This window comes from Macrobrachium rosenbergii, chromosome 22 (assembly GCF_040412425.1).
Source record: "Macrobrachium rosenbergii isolate ZJJX-2024 chromosome 22, ASM4041242v1, whole genome shotgun sequence".
Classification (NCBI taxonomy): domain Eukaryota; kingdom Metazoa; phylum Arthropoda; class Malacostraca; order Decapoda; family Palaemonidae; genus Macrobrachium; species Macrobrachium rosenbergii.
The window spans coordinates 1,331,346-1,351,306 of NC_089762.1; the positions used below are offsets into that span (position 1 = coordinate 1,331,346).

The following is a 19,961-nucleotide window of genomic DNA, read 5'->3' on the forward strand; positions in this document are numbered from 1 at the left end:
AATAAGGTTTCCTAGCCTATGCTCATATGAATTTGGTAAGTAAAAACTGTAGTATTAGGTTATCATATTCATATTGTTTCTTACAAACAGAATCAACAAAAACATTAATAAAGAAGTTATTTACCATATTTATATTTATCAATATGTATTATACAATCAGCCATTTACTACGATCGAATGTTTCGTCTGCTGCTGAAAGCTACCTCATAGGTTTACCAATAGATTCCAACACATTCATTTGTAAACATTGTTTCTTACCGGCAGAATCAAAAAAAATATTAATAAAGATGTTACCTACGGTAATATATGTTATATATATCCATTATATATTATAAAAGTATGCAATCAAGGGGTAAAATCCAATAAATAAAAATGTTTCCTATGTAACGGCTCGAGTCTCGTGAGCAACTGAACAAAGCCATGTTATTATTCTTAAAAGAGAATGCTAGCACGAGTTCGAAGTATCAACTCAACGAAGCCTTGTTATTATGCCTAAAGAGAATGGTAGCAGGAATTGTCAACCACCAATTGATCGAAGCCATGTTGTTATGCGTAAAGAGAATGTTAGCAGGAATTGCCAACTACCAACTGAACGAAGCCTTGTTATCCGTAAAGCTCTTGAGATAATCACCAATAGGTGGCAGCGCACGTACTGTAAGTCTGTAAATGTGGAATGCGGCGATCCGCTGTAGACAACAATAATGATATTAACACATTTTAATGAAAATATCGATAATAACAACGTAGATATTGATTATAATACTAGCAGTAGTAATTGCGGTGATGGTAAGTGTGATAATGATAAATAATTATAATAAACTTTGTTGTTTTTTAATAGGTCTTTAGGATAACACCGAATGTTAGGCTAGGCTACAACATCTACGTGACATTTCATGTATAATTTCGGCCAAAATTCTTAAATTTTGAGCCTACATTGTGTACACAGGATGCACGGGGATTTTTTAGGCCATTTTTTTTGTTAAAATAGTGCGTCTTATACGCCGTCAAATACGGTACCTGCTAAGGTAGAACAACAACACTGTCATCAGTGGGAAGAGAAAGTAGTGGAGGAATAATGCAAATACATGAATTACATATGAGAGAACAATGTGGTACAGTAGAATAATGGTAAATACCTGCAATTCTCCCGGTTGGGGAAAACTCCTGGTAGCACTTACCCACTTTTGCCATTTTGAAAACTTGACACCAAATACTAAACATAACACAAGGAAAACTTGATGAACTCACAAAAACCAATAATAAAAACAAGAATACATACCCAACAAAGCCTCTGAAGTAAGACAGAATAAAAGGTGCAACACTTTTCGTCTTTGCCATGTCTGGTAGATTTTGAGATATAATGGCCTTGCTATCTAGAAGTAAAATATTGTCAGGACTGAAATCTACTATATCCTGATGTTGGCATAAAACAACCAGACACTCTACACAACGCTTTTCCAGGTCGCCAGATGGATTACTCTGTATAAATGAAAACAAGACTCAGCTTTAAAATACTTCATACTACGAAAAAAAAGTCAATTCACCAACACTACAGCAGTATCTTGTACAATTATAAAAGTCTCCAGTGCTATCCCGCATTCAGACTAGCAAATAAAAGTAGTTTTCTTGTTCTAAGGTCATGTGCAGAATGAGTCTGAAGCTTTATTCTAAGTGTAACTTTTGAGAAACATCTAATGAAAATTTCAGCAAATGCCACACGAAAGTTAGGTCATATTTGCTTCTTTACTAGAATACTCTTCTATGATGTGGATGTCTGCTTCTGCCAGAGATTTATCTCTTTTAGAGAGTGGTTCGTGGTGGTAGATTCTGTTTCCTAGTAAATATAACAGTTATGTCTTGGACCATCGATGGATGGTCTCTTGTTTGTCACTTTTTCATAAATGACATTTTAATGGAGATCTTTCACTCTCACAATCGATCCGTGATCCGCTTTTCCTGCCAAGAACAAAAAGATTCACTGAACAGCAGCACCAATATGCAGTGAATGTGCCTCGCTGTCGAACTTCTCAGTTCCAGAGGTCCTTTCCTCACACCGTTGGACTGTGGAAGTCTCCCTGAGGATGTCGTGCAATTTGAACTTCAAAAGTTCAAGTGTAGATGCAATGCATTACTATCCTAATATTATTTTCCTTGCATTTTAATACATTTTTATCTATTAATTTATTTTTTCTTTTCAATAAGTGAGATCTCTTCTTTCTCCATTTTCCTTTACCTTCTCTTACTTCCTAATGAGCACCATATTCTTTGGAAGCTTGAATTTCAAGTTAATGGCCGCTGTGGGCTTGTTCCATATGAATTGGGTTCATCTTCTGAGAGACTACTGGCCCTGGTTAGGTTGTTACACTGACAGACATCCATTTGCAAAAGTCAAATAATTTACAGTACGTAGTTGTATTAATAATAATGAAAATTTTAATGAAATTTTTGTTATACGTACTGTACTGTATGTAATTATATTTCCTGCATTATTGCTGTATTATCATCATATTATAATTTATGGACATAGCGGTCAGGTGCCATTTGCATTCTGGTAATGTTTACTTTCTTAAAATCATCAGCTGATTGTGTTGTACAGACATTATCACAGGCTTTAGTTGCTAAATGAAACCCATTTCGGAGATTCGTGTTTTACATACATTGTCAAAGCTAGGTTTAAAAGTGCAACTTACTTTATTTATATATGCAGTAAATTAAATGAAGTAAAGGCATGATTTCGCCATTATCGGGTGTTTTTTTGTCTCTTCCACAACGTTATGTGACTAGCACATTATTTCTTTCTCTAGTTACAGCTACAACTGCTAATTAGTGGCGTATTTTCATACCACTTTTCTCTCTATTGTGTGAAGATTGAATAAAGCTTTATTTCATTTTTATTTGTGGAGGTCACCACTGACAATTAGCAAATTTTTAATAAGCTGACAACTGTAATGTAACCCTTAATGAACATGTGTTAGTTACTGTAACTGGCATCAGCAAACAGCTGTTTCATGATTCGACTGTTTATGCCAGTACTTGCCGTTGTTTATCCCAGTGTCTTGCACACAGTAGTCAATGGTTGTTAATTATAAGAAAAATAGCGATGAATTCTTAGACAAGTCACAAGGTTGGTAAGCTTGATTTAATGTATGACGATTTGCATTAAACCTAATGAACTTTTGCTTCTAGGCCTATTTATCAGTTAAAAGCCAACTCAGATATAACATGCATTATCAATGGTATCTACCAAAACTGAGACAGGCATAGAAAGCCTAGTCTAATGTAATCTTCCAAAAATACATCTCACACTATGCCCGATATATTTGATGAAGTCATGCTTTTGGACAAAATTTTACTGATCACATGAAGCATGCAATCTGATGAAACATGAGTATACATGCATGCAAATTACAGTCCTTTTGTATGCTGTATATTTTTCAGATTCACAGAAAATTTTCATTGGGAATAAACTGTGCTTGTATATTTACAGAGCAAGCTTCACTTCCAAAATCCGAAAACATCCCCAAACTGAAACAACATGTGGTGCTGCCCTTGTAACCACTCAAGAACTAATGGCGGCTGATTAAAAAAAAGGGCTGGATCATGGGAGCTGCCGGACCACGATATGCCAGATTTATGGTGTCAGACAGTATCACATTCCTTACACATTATCATGTATATACCACTACCTTTGGGTTTTCCTTTTTCCCATAATCACCAGTGACTCAATATCCTATAGTGCTAAGGTAGCTGAAAGCAAAGTTTTACTACACTTTTTGATGCTATCCAGGGATAGGATTCTTTACATTAACTGCTTTTCATTGATGCTCGAACTACTCTCTATTTCCTGCCTGTAAGACATCAGAAGGCACATGTATGGGACATTTAGACCATGAATGAGGGCTCTATATAACTGATGGGTTTATGCACAATTTTATGTATTCTTGCACACCAATTATCAATAGTTTTCTTATTCTGGATTTCATTAATCTTAACTGTAGAGGCAGCATCCTTCAAGTGTCATAATTCTACTACTTTTAACTATCTTGAAGCAAAAAAATCTTTATTACAATGTGGCTATTTATACTAACCTCTGCTATCAACTTCACAATATTCTGTAACAAGTCATCAGATAGCTTTGCATTTACAGCTAAATGTGACAGAATCAAGTAAGTCCCAGCAACTAGCTCCTTGTGGTCAGAAAGTAAACATGTGGGAAGCATCTTGACTATGTACATGAGGTGCTCCTCTTTCACCTGACAAAACAAACAAAATTCCAAAAAAGTGATTAACACATGGAAATAAAACTGCTGTTAAGAATTATTTCTAAAAATAGTATATAACAAAACAGAAAAATTTTGCTTATCCAACTAAGACTGTAGCTTTGGTGGTAATAATAATAATAATAATAATAATAATAATAATAATAATAATAATAATAATAATAATAATAATAATAATAATAATAATAATACAGGCAGTCCCCGGTTTACGACGGGTCCAGCTTACGACGCTTTTCAAATATATTCATCAGAAATTATTCCCCAGTTTACAATGCATGTTCCGGGGTTACAACGCGTTGTATGCCGATCCGACGGAAGAAATGTGGCTCCAAAACAGCAGAATAATCAAAATTTGGAGTTTTTTTTTATGAAAAACTCAATAAAAATGCCGTTTACATTGTTTTCAATACACCCGAAGCATTAAAATAAGGTTTTCTTTTCTTAGGATTTTTTATGATTTTCGACGATTTTTCCATTTACGAAGCGGTGTAAAAATGGAACCCACGGCGTAAAAATGGAACCCCGTCGTAAACCTACTACTATTACTACTACTAACTACTACTACTACTACTACTACTACTATTCTGTTAAAAAAAACGGCAAAATTGTGGGAATGATTTCATACAAGGTCTTGTCAATTCTTCTTACTACTCTCTTTTCTCCCAGGATATCTCCTAAGAGCTGGCCAATGTACACAATCTGGATAAGGGGAAAGGCAGGAGTCCTGAATATAATCACTTTTTATTCTGGTAAGCACAGGCAGAAGTTAAACATGGCAAGATATATCCGTAGAGTTTCAGGTTGTCGGCAGCCAACTAAAACCTAGAGGTTGTTTTCGAGTGACAGAGAATCTTCCTGGGAGTTTTCTGCAGTCTCATCGGCTATCCTCAATATGGGGTGGGTTTGTTCCAGTTAGAAAGGGCTCATCAGTTGGTACGTAGAGGGTCCCAGATCGCTAGTGGGAGGGGAATTGAATTGATTGGCTAATAGGGGATTAGGGCCCCTGAGCGAAGCCTCCTCCCAGACTTTGATGGTTGTACCCGTCTCTGCGTGTGCTGGAGTTTGAGACAGGGTGAGTGGTGGTACTGGGAGGGCCACTCGAACCAGATGGGGACAGCTCGTGACTGGTTCGCCTGCTTAGCTCAGGAGTGTCAGTAGGGTGGCATTCTGTGTGCCACCGTCAGGAGGAGGAAAGTTTCCTGGGTGGTGTTAGGGCTAGGTCTTTCCTTTCCGGTGTGTAGAGCCTCCAGGAGGCAAATGTGGCGATGGTCTGTTGCACTGTCAATAATTTCAATATTGGGAATTATATAACTCCATTTTATAATACTTTGGTCATTCTTGGCATCCTTATGTATTGCACCTTCCTGAATGTAACAGGCGATTGATTAATTTATGGTTGATAAAACCGGCATCAGAAAATTTAGGATACTGACGTCACAACGAAATTAAATGAAACTAAAAAAAAATTAAAAGGAGTTTCATGTAACAAATATCCAACAAAAATATCTATAAATATATATACATATAACCATACCTGTAAATAAAAATATGCTATACGTACAAACAGACTGTATATGCTCTAAATTTGGTTGAGGAAGCCTGCATCCCTAATAAAGATACATAACTGCTCTACATTACAATCCTCTGTCCGTGGCATGTTTAATTGACTGGTTATACAATTTACTCTAAAAGCAAATAGTTGGGGTGGCTTGGGGTGACTTTCATACAAATGTCAATGCTTTTCATTTCTGACACAAATGCTGGGTAAGGACTTAGGGAACCTCTGAAAGCTGTACCGGCTCTGAACCAAATGTCGGTAATGTAGATCCAGAGGCAACTCACCATCTACAAGCATACTCTCAGTGGGAGATAGCTTAAATGCTCCTGTAGCCAGTCTTACTCCTCCATGATGAATTGAATTAAGCACTTCAAGGCTACTAGGCTTTATTGAGGTGTACACTTCACACCAGTAAGTTAATTTTGAAAAGAGACCAAAGCTTGTATAGTCTCAACATCTGAGTTCAGTCAGCAACCCAGCAAGTGTCGGACAGAACTTTCAAGACATTCATTGCTTTAAAGCATTTTGTCTCAATATATTTCAGATGTGGAAACGCTATCAAAAACCAACCCAAGAAACCTTGTTTCACCAGCACATGGAATTCTCTGCCCATGTATGAACAGATCTGGATCAGGATGGACTCCTCTTATATGGCAAAAGTGCATGGTTACAGTTTTACTAGCTGAAAACTTAAAACCATTTCATCTCGTCCCATTTTACTATATTGTCAATGCAGAGCTGAAGGTGCCATTCAGCTACTGCCAACCTTATTGCTGTAAAAGATATCAAAAAGTCATCAATTATTTGTTAGCAAAAGCTTCACATATTGAAGATTCCATTCGAACCAACACATCTGTTGTGGAGTGCATACTTTGAAAACCACACTGAGCAGGCAACAAATATTTACCAGTTCCAAGTACCACATCAAATGTGCATTTGCCATCTTTTTCATGCTCTTACACAAACATGATGTCAGTGCAATGGGACAATAATTCTGTCTTAAAAAGGTCTTTCCTTGGTTTCACAAATGGTAGTACAGTAATTTTAACATCTCCCATAACTTAGGAAAGACATGTTCTCGAAAAATTTTGTTAATAAGGCTTAACATGAAGACTTTGGTATTTCATGGTGTATGCTTAATCATCCAGTCGAGTTCTTATTCACCACACTTACTTAAGGCTGATTAAACATCCCTCATAGTAAAATGTACATTATATTAAAATCAATCACTAACTGTTCCATTAGCCTTGTTTGAGCAAAATAGGGTCTGTCACCATTTTTCTTTGAACATTGTTAGCAAAACAATTAGAAAACCCATTTGCTACTAACCAGAGATCTGCTACTTCATAACCATTGATCTTGATAACTGGATGTAGACAAGGAGAAAATTTGCCTGCTATTTTTCTAACTCTCTTCCAAACTAAAGTCAGAGGTGTTTTTGAATTTAATGATGATATGAAAATTGTCCAAGATTCCTTTTGTGCCTTTTTAATTTCCTTGTGGAAATGAGCTCTCGCTTTTCAAAATTCAATGGGGTAATGCTCACATTTTAGTCTGCCATATCTGGTGAAAGCCGACCTCATAGTTCTATTAGTTTCCTGGCATTTATGAGTCCACAAGGGAACTGGTCGGCAGATAAATATGCCTGAAGTTCTAGGTACTGATTGAAGATCAGCTGAGAATATAGTTGTATTGGGAAAATCAAATGCACCATCCACAAAGGGAAAGTCATCAGGTGAATCATTTACTGAGCTGTGTTCATGGAATGCTGCCTAATCAGCTTTACCAACATTCCATTTAAATAAGCTTGAAGATGGAGGATTTGAGAATACATTCATTACTGTTGGAAAATGGTTTCTGGTAAGTCTATCATTTATCACTCCCCAACTGAAGTTAGCAAGGTAGTCATCACTGCATCTAGTTAAGTCAATTGATGACAATTTGCCTATTTGAACATGAAAATATATAGACTCCCCTGTTTAGGATTCCCACATTTTCACTTTCCATGATGGAGCACAGGCAATTTCCTCTTTGATTGGCAATGATATCACCCCAAAGAGGGTTTCTACTATTCATGTCTCCCAGAATCACAAAGGGATGTGGCAGCTGTTGGGTAAGGGATTTAAATACATCAGTGGGGAAGACTTCACTTAGTGGCCAATAGAGAGGGCATACTGTATATTTTCTTTGCAAATGAATCCACACAGCTATCACCTGCAGTGTAGACTGGATACTAATATGATTTTGTGAGGTACCATTATGAATATATACTACAGCCCCATGGCTTCCTGTATTTATGTTATAAGAGAATGATACGCTGTATACTCTCGAGGGCTTGGACACATATTACCAATCATAGTTATACATACAGGAGACACTTCTGAAATAAGCAACCTAGTTCTTCCCATTTAGCTCTTACTCCCTGACAGTTCTAACGGAGAAAATGAATTAATTTTACTTAAGATTTTGAGACCGCTAAATTGGAGCCCCTTTTGAGTGATTTAACTTTACTGCCTTCCTCCTGCTTTTTTCCGGAAGGAGACTGATTATTTATGGCTGCCTTTCATTTTAAGGTCAATGATGGTGCTGCTTCCAAGGAGGACGAATCTGCCACCGATGGCAGAGCCTCTCTGGTGTGATGGGTGTTGGGCACCTTTGATGACGTCTTCATCAACGAAATTTCAAGCTCAGGAGCACCAGACAAAGCTGGCACTGCCTGAGGAGAGGTGGAAGTGTCAGATGCAACTGGTGCATCCTCTGAAGCGCATAGGAGCACCAGTAACAGCTGGTGCAGGCTCCACACGAGTACCAGATACAAATATTGCAGCCTCTAGAGAGGCAGGAGAGCCAGCTACAGCTGGCACAGCCTCCAAAGAGAACTGGTGCAGCCTCCTGAGAAGCAGGAGTGCCAGGCATATCTGGAACAGCCACCGAAGAGGCAGGAATGCCAGAGACAACTGGGTGCAGCCTCCAAAGGGGCAGGAGCACCAGAAATCACTGAAAGGTCGTACTGGTGACTAATAGCAGTGATGCCTTTATTTCCATACTTGACTTTATATTGGGTATTCAGTTCATTACATAAAATAGATATGAATTCAATAATTCACCAAATGACATAATACAGAAATCAAATATAAACGGCTTGATAAAAACTTGTTCTACAACTATGTACATATTAATTCTGGACAAATTATTTAGATTCTGATGTGGTAAATTCACATGCTAAATATATATATACATAATAATGTACATCTGGTACAATCAAATCTTATCTCCTTCAATAAAGTAAGGGCTAGGAACCACTGGGATTGTACAACAGGGACTGAGCATGAGCAGACACATGTAACAATCAGTTTTCATCACCTAAGATCAACTGCCCAGAAAACAGATGCTGGGACTGCCAACAATCTCAGCGGAAGTGGGGCAGCCACAAAATGACAAATTTTTAAAGTAATTTGTATTTTTCCTAACATAAAAACCTGAGGTCTTTACATATGGGATTAACTTTCAGCAAGCTGGAAAACCGGCCATTAAAATTTTGCAAGATGGTTATGGTAACAGCTACCGATAGCAGAGTCAGCAGCACCTCCCACCTAGTCAGAGCGCATTCAATCCTACGCAGTTTACCTTTTGGCCCAAGTGTTGGAGACTATGAAGCTAAGAATTAACCAACTGGTCGGTTCATAGTCAGTCCCTCTTTCCCCTTGCTAGAGAGAAGGAAGGATTTGTATCTACTAATCCAAAATGAGCTAGATTATAGATGGGATACTAAGTCTTCAAGATTACCTGCATGAACACCTGTCCAGCACATGACGGCATGTTCACTGTTCCTCTGCCCACTGGAAGAGGAAGGAAGACAGGAGAAAGGGGAAAGGGAGAAGGCCAATCCCAGACACACCTTCCCCTTGCAGCTGCACACCTTAGGCGAGATGAGGCAACCTGTCCTTCAAGAGCTGGGTGAACTACATGACTTGTTGAGCATCCACACACGACTAAGGAAAATGTGTCCTAGACGTCAACAGCATCCGGTGTTCCCAGGCGGTACCTATCCAAGTACTGATCAGACATAATCGTTGCTAAACTTTGCTGACCGGATGAGAAGCGATATTTTCAATGTGGTATGATTGATGGCTGATATGCCCACGGTCTGCAAAGACAGAACTGGATAATAACAGCATCGGTGTGTTGCGATTGTAGGACTAACCCGACTGTCTTCCTAGATCGAACAATTCTTCAAAACATCAAGGTGTCAAGACCAATTGTCGCTAATACAGACTCCAGTGACTGAACTTGTCTGTCATACATCCATCATCCTGGAATGTGTTGGTTGACTGCTGTGCTGTGTGTTGCAAACCCGTGCACCCAAACCGTCAACTGGGAGATGACAGGACACGAGTCAGCCACACACCCCTCTTGTTGACGAAAAAACTACTGTGGTACCATCCCTTAACAACACTAAGGAACATCTATTCTTGGATCCTGAAATTTGGGGAGCTAAGAAGATTCAGGCTATTGAGGTGCAGATTAGGTCAGGTTAGGCTAGGTTTAGTTTGGGCTAGGCTAGGTTAGGTTGGGTTAGTACCCAATCTAACCCAACCTAGCCCCTTGAAGAGCAGATGACTACCTCCTGGTTGATGCCATGAGACAAGAAGCTCCAGGATACTGAAGTGCAGGTTTAGTAAGGTTAGGCTAGATCTAGTTAGGCTAGGCTGTTAGGTTAAGTACCCAACTTACCTCTTGAAGTGCAGGTGACTACCTTTAGGCTGATGCCTTAAGGCACGAAGTACCTCCAAAGGGGAAGTGTGTAACAACACCCAAGGAGATATTTGCCATCTAACCATCAGGCTAAGTCCTGTCTCACCTCTCTGAGAGAGGATGGGAAGAAATGGGGAGACCTTGTCATAAAGCAGAACCCCTTTTTCCATCTTCATGAATTCAGCTTCATCCTTGTGCTAACAAGAGTACTTGCAGAAGAGAACACTGAGGCTGCTCTACCATGAAGATGGCCTGATCCATAGATCTAGGGAGCAAGCAAGTAATTCTGATTGCACAGGGGAAGATTCTTGCATGATCAGTATAAATTGACTCCTGTTTTAGAAGTGCAGGGAGGAATGGTTCTACAGAACTTCACTGTACAAGAAAACAACTTGTAGTCGAAAATGAACAGGAATCCGAAGAAACCTGTGTTGACGAACTGTAACTACCTTGGCACAGGAAGTTGAAGGTTAATATTAGTGTAGGAACAAACAAGAGTCAAGGCTGAATGGGAATGATGAAACGAGATTTCGTCCTATCCGTAAAATGTCGAAGTCCCTGGTTGATTTCTGGCTAAACACATATGATTTCTGGCTGAACACATAAGTGAAAGATGGTCAATTCACAAAATGATGGCCGTAGGAGTCTGATAGATCGAACTCATTCGTTTGATTACAGACTTTATTGAAACAGACGTTGGATACTATTGATGAAAAGGACTGGTGAAGGTCGTAATGTATATTGGAAACGTCTGGAAAAACAACCCAATCGTTCAAACGTGTTGGCCATTCATTCGATGATGTGGACGTTACTGAAAACGGAGGCTGACTGGTACCTATGAATATGACACTTTCAACTTACGTTACAAAGGTCGTAAAAGTTGGCAGGACAATCCCATTCACTCATATGTAGATGGTATGGTAACATTCACTGGCCGTTAGCAGATGATCAAGATAAAACACGTACGTGAGCGAAAGGCATTACACAGACGAGCTGTTGATACAATCGAACGTGGCGTATGAACCTCACACAACTCCTGTGTTAGGCACCTACTATGACCATTCTTATAAGCAGAAGCATCAATGTTCTCACCAGGCATCAATAACCAACAAACAAGCCACGGTCAGCTACCATTCATACCAGAAAATACTTGGAATCTCAGCAATAACAAGAGCCATGATCAATACAAGCTAGGCAACTGAAGAAAAAGTGGGTGCCGTTTACAGACTGAGTGGATGGTTGCCCACCCCTAACTAAGCTTCAACCACCACACCAACTTTCACCTAAGGTACTGTATAACTTTATAAAAAATTAAGATTTGTATTTAAGTATATACATAACTTGGAGAAGAAAGGACCTGGGAAAGATTCTTATAACTTTCCTAATACTTACATCATGTAGTAAACAAAGGCCACCAATAATTGTTGATACATAGAGAGAAATGGCAATTTTCACACTTGCTTCCTTCTTGTGCACCTGTAGAAACAAAATTTCATTATGCTAACATTTCAAAAAACAACTATCAAATTATATTTCATATGCAGTGTATAAAGTTTTTAAAAACAAAATTGATTTTTTTGGTACAAACTGTCATTGAATGACTGCCTTCATGTGTGCCAGCTCCCATTCCTAACAAGCTCAAAGGAAGAATCCCACTCATTACCAGCACATTACTAAACCTAAACCCTTCTACCACCACAAAATGTGGTATGTGATGTGACATTACAGCCCCCACTCCAATTTCAGAAGGGAATATTGAAAAAAGTTTTGCAATTACATGTAAGTGCTTAATGTTAATGAAATATACATTTACAGTACAGTGTAACGGAAAAATTTTGGACAGAGCAAGTAATTACAACAATAGAAAACTCTTTAAAACAAGAATTCTACTATAATTTACAAGAGAAAGCAAAACTAGCTTGGATATAGCAGAAAACATTTTATAACAGTAATTGTAGTGTTACATATGTATATTATTCAGTCTGTGCATGTGCATCACATTAAGACTGACTATGCACAATGTGTATTGCTTGCCTCTCTCTCTCTCTCTCTAAGTTAATCTTTATAAGAAAAGGATTTCTGGCAGAGAAATGCCAAATTCTATAGAGAGAGAGAGAGAGAGAGAGAGAGAGAGAGAGAGAGAGAGAGAGAGAGAGAGAGAGAGAGAGAGAGAGAGAGAGAGAGAGAGAGAGAGAGAGAGAAGCAGCAAACACGCATATCATACATACATAATATGAGAAATAATGATCCTAGAAGACTACCTTGGAGAACACTAGAGATTACATTCCTACAGCCACCAAAGCTCCCAATAACACATACTCTGCAATCTGCCAAAAATTGCATAACAACACCAGGAAATGGCCCACCAACTCCCATCTGCCACGTTAAAAAACAGGGGCCTCTAGATAAACATGGTCAAATGCAGCACTAAAGTGAAGATCAACCATGAGGACTTCATGACCAGGGAATGACAATGGAAATTGAAAGATGAGCATCTCACGCAGCCAAACCCTTGCAAAAGCCAAACTGCAAACTAGAAAACAGATGATTACCTTCGGTATAGGCAGTCAGATGTTTTGCTAACAGACAATCAAAACTTTACATAAGGTGAGAGTTATAAAAACTGGTGGTACTCAGCATGGCGAAAGATGCCCCAACCACATTCACCTATTGGAGAACCATCACCAAGTGCAAAGAGAACACAAGCTGGCTATGTTAAAAAACTAACAGACAACTCCGGAGCCCAATAATTAACAACTTTCACAGAAATCAATGGTAAAGTACTAATTGGGTCTACACCTCCATTAAACATCAAGGCTGAGTAAAAGTTTAATGTCAAGGGACATAGTATCACTCTGGTTATTGTCAAACACACAAGGCCCAAGAGTAGTGTATTCCTTTGGACAGTAACAGCTAAGAAGAATCTGTTGAGTCTATATACCAAAAACAACAGATCTGAGAGTGGCCCAGAGTGCTTAAAATTTAATATACATCTTACTAGAGTTGGACACAACAGGAACAGCCTGCTAAGTATTAACCATTAACCACTTCCCTGATTATCCTGAGTAATTTCATCTTTAAATACTGTACCACGTATTCTTCTTAAAATCAAAAGAATACTCGTTCATAATTGTAAAATATTCCTAATTATTTCTATCCTCCCAGTTTTACTTGTTCTTTGATGAGCTCCAGTTTTCTATATTTCCTCTCCCCCATAAGAAACGTTTAGTATGCATTTTTGTCAACAGATGGCAGTGTGCCTAGTTTACTTTGTGAACTCGCAATGCCAGACTCTGCTCCAGCGAAATTCTCTCCAAGTTGATAACTTTTAATGCACGGAAAAAACACTCAATTTTGAATATTGCACGAGTCTTAATTTTATTCTATTCTTTTTACCTAACATCCAAAGTAATTCTTTATAAACAGCTTTATCTAAAAATACAGCCAAGAGTGTAATCTATGACCTACGAGTTAACTCGGGAGTGTAAACATGACATATTTTAAAGTTTAACATCTTCCTAAATTTTTATAATTTTTCAACAAAAATTTTGCACTGTATATTATCTAATACAGAGAAACTACAAATATAAATATACCTGCTTAAATTTCTAAACATTTTTGCAAAAAACTTGGAAGGAAGGAGTTAAAGAAGCTAAAGCAATGACCATTAGTCCCAATCACAGGACCTAAAGTACTGGTTATGAAACACTGGAAACCAGAGAACACTAGAACCAGACATGTGTGGCCTCAATCATAATTTGCTCAATGCCATTTTCAAAGGTAAAATCAAATGCTCTTAGACCAAGGCAATCAGTATGGGGGAGAATTTATCCCTCCACTATGGTAATAACTGAAATTACCAACTAGAAAACAAGCCTTTCTATCATCTTGCACCTTAGCCAAGGTCATGAGAAGTCAAACAGGACTATCATTAAAATCTGGACTGAGATAGATGGAACACAATAGGAGTTCTGCAAGTCACAAAATTTCACAACTTCGACCTCATGGCTCTCATATTAACCACCCATTACCCCAGGAATAGCAGAATGGTCGTTTCAAGACTGGAATAAGGAATTCAGATGAGTGCCTTATCTGAGAAACACATGTTTCTATACATATCATGCTATCTGGTGGCAACCATTGCACCACTAACATTACTATGTAATCCACAATTGTTGCAGTACATCATAAAACACTGATAAGGTCTAGAACAAACAGGTCCAGGATTTTGTGCAACATCTCCAGCTAGTATACAAACAAAAATATAAAAAATGTAATGTCACAACTATAATTGGAGTTCCCTCATCCAAACCCTACTGCTCACAGCTCATGGATCAGATGGCATAACTGCTGCGATTACTTCTTTGGACCTGAGGATTCACTAATGCATAAAGCTATGACTGCAGTCTTCTGTTTTTACTCTAAGTAGGACACTTCAGTTCAAGACAGCGTCATGCCCACATATGTTATTAGTTTGAGTGAAAAAATTAATTTTTTGATTAAAAATTGCTATCACAAGATCAAATATAAAACTACAGTATACAGTACTTTACAATTACTGTACTTTGGAACATATAAAAGTTAGCTTCAAGTAGAGTATAAGGAGCGTAACCAATCCTTACCAAACTTAACGAAAGCATTTATGAAAAAATGACAATGTAAACCACTCCTTCAGCATGTACAACATACCTTCAGCATTTTCAAAAGATATTCAGAAAGAAAACTCCTGAAATCTTGACTGCTGATCCAACGTGAAAAGATAGTCTTTTTACTCAGAAGTCGGTGTGACCTCTGAGCTTTCACTAGCCAGTACCACTCATCTGTTTTACGCACTATTTCAATTATCTGGAGAACACGAGCAAACAGTGGTGACTCATAATAGGGAAAGATACACATCAACAAAGAGCGGCGATTCATACGGTTCACCAAATACCTGAAATATTGAATCTTCTATTAATGTGCGACTGAAACAAAAATATACTCACACTTTAAATAACAAATATTATTATTAATAAATTACCATCACCTTCAACATTTCAAGTCACGTTTCCCCTCTACAGGGTTAGTACTGAGCTCTCTCAACACCCCTGTGAAGTGCACTTTTCTAATGTTCCTCTAATATTTTCTGCACACCCCATAACAAATCTTTGTCATCTGAGCTTTGTTTTCCTGCGTGTCCCTCAGCTATAAACTTCCCCACTTGAAACTTCTGTTTACTCATGAATACCCTTGTTTACCAACAGTCTGGTAATCTTTTTGCACTTCATCCAGGTTACAGGTGCTCTTTCTTACTGGCTTCTTAATACAGTACTTTTCCTACTATTCACTGTGTTCCCATGGCAACAATACCATCAAATATGGTAATTTAAAAACACAAAGTCCAATTAGTTCATACTCAAAACAGTTATCATGTAGTCTGCTTGCTTCAAACAATGAGTTTCTTAAATACTGAGGTCCTAATATCTACCAGGTGACCCATACTGTATTGAACGCTAATCATGAGGATCAAATATTTCTAAAAATTACTGCCAGTATGAAGAGTCACCAAGCAAACATCAGCAAATACAAGGCAGCAACTTCACAGCTAAGTGATGCTTCACTTACAATACTGTACTGTTATTAATGCCAGCTCTCTCTCTCTCTCTCTCTCTCTCTCCATACACAGTAATTATCAATGATACTTAAGTATACCATGCACACTATATCCAAAAGTTGTTCTGTTATGTATAGTAATTACAGTGCATAGTAAGAACTTTAGTGATAAGCTAGCCCAAAATATATTGGAAGGTGTGTTTGGAGGAGAAATGTATGTCTTAAGGGGAACTGTTTTACAGCAATCACTGATTTATACAATTTTACCTTACACATTTCTTGTATTAGGACAGGCAATATAATAAATAGTTCAGAGAGTTATTATTTGCACTGTGTACAGTTTGCTCAGCAAGTGAAATATGTGCCGCCTGATGCTGTGGGTATGTAGGGACCTCTATGCACCAACATTCCAAGAGCAAACTCTCCTCTTTTTATTTTTGGGTAGGGAGTGCAGAACAGTAACTTTCAAATGCAAATCGCTAAAATATTTACAGAATTCAAGAGTAAACTGTACATAAAGTGCCATACACTTGGTTAATGTGCAAATCATTAGGAAATATTTCATATGAGATGTAACTTTATATTGTGTGTACTGATCTGAGAGTGACCAGAAATTATGAAAATTCTAATATACCCGCCTCCACTGAAATCAAAACTAAAACTTTGTATAGCACATGTGTATAAGTTTTTTTTTTTATGCCATCCAAGCCTGTAGCTATTGGATCTCTTATTCTTGAAATGCGCCATAAATTCCACCAAAAAGGATCTAAAAAAATATAATGAAGCATAAAATGAAATTAAATGTTAAAACTCAATCATAAGCAGTAGATGGGTATGGAATTTAATCTCTGGTAATATACTATGTACCCACTATCTCTCTCTCTCTCTCTAACACACACAATATGTCTTTTCAACATTTTTGTACATTATGAATTTAATGAAAACTTTATCAAGATCTTTATGTACAATGTGTAAATGTGTGGAAGCATGTGTCTTAATGAGTGCATCCTTTTTGTTAAAAAATGCAGAGCTGAACATAAATTCAACCAAATAGAAATAAATTCTGCATAAATTTAAATACAAAAAAAATCAAATCATCAATGAGCCAACATGGCAATGTAGAGATGAAAGAATTTTTATTCAAAAGAGGACTGTCATTAAAAAATCACACATGCAAGTACACTGATGCATTAAAACAATGAACATTATTCACAAATATCTTAATTTGGAAACCATTTTATGAGCTTGGCCCTCTTACTCCCTGAATAACCAGTCATCAAAGGAAGGGTTAAAGGGTTACTGGGGACAGATTTCATTCTATATCATTCTATACAAATACTGCAGATCCAACTCCTCCCTTCACAAATTCAATGATACCTGTAATTCATTAGTACGTATCCACACGCTTGCCCTCACCAGGCGGAGTTCTAAATTCACCTGGGCATATTCTGGCATATCCAAGCTCTAGTAAGTTAACTTTACATTCATAAGAATGTATCTGACAGCCATGCTTAAGCTGGGACCTACACAATGAATCATGCAACCTCCATAATGACTTCTTATCTGCTCCCCGCATAAAGACCAGAGACAAAATATTTAATGATTTTTCAACCTTCAATTTCAGGACATCACTGTGACTAGATCATGTAAGTTTTAAAATCAAATATCATGCCCCAAGAATTTAACTTGCTTTCATAAGCTAGAATAAAACCATTTAAAATTAAAGTGAGTAATCTTCGCTATGTCTACATTTTGTATATGATACCATAGCAGTCTTAGATATTTAGTACAGTATATCATACCACAGTAGTCTTAGATATGTAAAAAATTTAAAACATGTTCCTCAGCCCACATACTAATGGCACTGATAGACTTGCAAATGTACAAACTTTTTATAGGTGAGAAAATGCCCATCTCATGTTAATAGCCACTGCAAAACACATGACACTAAGGAGACTTCCCTATGGAATTCCCTCTCCCTGAGTAAATGGCCTAGTCAATCTTTTCCTTTTAAAATGAGGAATATAGTGTCTAGCACTCATGATGACTGTGAATGTGGGCTAAAGTACTAAAGTATAAAAAAATCAATTTTGTTTTGATAAAATCAAATTTTGTAAAGCAATGATTTGCCATCTGATGTACATTCACAGAGTTGTAACTACACACTCAACTAATTCCCTCAAGAAATCACCAAGAAATCTATTCTTTTCATCTATTTTTTCAACCCTAAGTACTAATTCTCTAGAGAAATCATCAAGGGACCTACTATTTCAACCACAAATAAAAGTTATCACCTCAAAAATAATGAGAATACTTCACCTGTAAACTAGCCATTCCAGAGCTTTAATAGAAGCTTGCTTTTCCAAGTATGGAGACAAAAGGAGTAGAAACTCTTCTATTTCTTGATCCAGCTTTGTGTTCTGTTCCTTGTCAACGATGACACGCTGAAAGTCCTTAGAACCCTTTCCAAACAATGTATCTTTAAATGAACTGAACCTGCCATCAACTCTGAGTAATTCTTCAAAGCCAGATAAACCTGTGGAAAGATAAAATACGACTAAGTATGTACTAAATACTAAAAATTCAAATTTAATTAAAATGAACAAAATTATGACAAGACATTCATTTATGTGTACTGTATTTGAATAACCAAGCGCTGATGAAAACGCCTGAGAAAGGAAGAACATGGGAAATAAATGCTTTCACATATCCAATTGCAGCTACTCACATGAACCTCCCTCGTGTCGGACAAATGACATGAACATAAACAGGCAAAACCAGAATGAATGGGAGACCGAGAAGAACACAAATGCCTGGCACCAGGTGAATGCCCAGAACCAAGCGAATGCTTTAAGAGAGTACCAAATACTCTTGCAAAGTAGGACCATAGGAAGATCCCAGATGGGGATTGAAAGGAGTATGCGGCCTCCAGCAAGGCCTAGGGGATGTGCAGAAGTAGATATCAAGTGAATGAGGTTATCATTACCAAGCATATCTACCTCCTGCCAACATGAACTTGGCTTGACTTTGCTGCGCACATCTTTTGGCAAACGAGCGCCAACCTGTACGTGACATGCGTCATGTTGGCCAGAGAAAGATGGAAGGGTATCACAGGGCTTGGCTACGGTATGGCTAACAGAGAGGGAGGGCATTGGCACTCCCTCTGCTGCAAGGGGGGAACCTGAGAAAGGATGATTAAACTGAGTCAGTGAAGCAACAAGCATCAAGGAGGTTACCCTCATACACTTTTCAAGCATATCACTGAGACTAGCTACAACAGCTTCTGATTTGCCAAACCTCATATTGTGAATGATACGGGGAGCTTTGAGCAGGAATAATTTTGAAGGAGAAGCTTTACTAGGAAAATAGGGTTGGGGGGAAGAGCTGCTATCTGACAGATCGTGAAAAGATAGGAAACTCTTATTCCTAACCTCACTTCCAATCCTAGTGTCAGAAGAATCTTCTTCTGTCTTTTCTTATTCTTATCTGCTTCTCTCTTCTGTTTATACAGGACTTTAAACAAACATTCATTATTTTATCTCATCAAACAAAACACTCACCACAGCACCTGTTAAAAGAACCATCTTTGTTCCTACATTTAACACGCAGTGTGACCATCATCAACTGATGAGTAAAGCTGGGTATTACACCACCTTACCTTAAAGACTTGAAATAATCTGTCTTTATCCTCTTTGGATGAAATCCTGTATAATGACAAAAACCAAGAAAAGCCAAACCCAAAATCCAAAAAACAATCTAATTGTCAACAAAATAAA

The 19,961-nt window shown here is 37.8% G+C and overlaps 1 protein-coding gene across 1 annotated transcript in view; it reads right to left on the minus strand.

Annotated features, from left to right (window-relative positions):
• The window catches only part of l(2)k09022 (HEAT repeat containing 1 homolog l(2)k09022), a 107,366-nt gene that overhangs the window by 84,885 nt on the left and 2,520 nt on the right, over positions 1-19,961 (minus strand). The window contains exons 4-8 of the mRNA XM_067123960.1: positions 18,505-18,721; positions 15,283-15,526; positions 11,986-12,069; positions 4,089-4,253; positions 1,280-1,479 (exon numbers count right to left, since the gene is read on the minus strand). Coding sequence (XP_066980061.1) covers positions 1,280-1,479; positions 4,089-4,253; positions 11,986-12,069; positions 15,283-15,526; positions 18,505-18,721 — 910 coding nt within the window. The remainder of the gene's footprint in view (positions 1-1,279; positions 1,480-4,088; positions 4,254-11,985; positions 12,070-15,282; positions 15,527-18,504; positions 18,722-19,961) is intronic.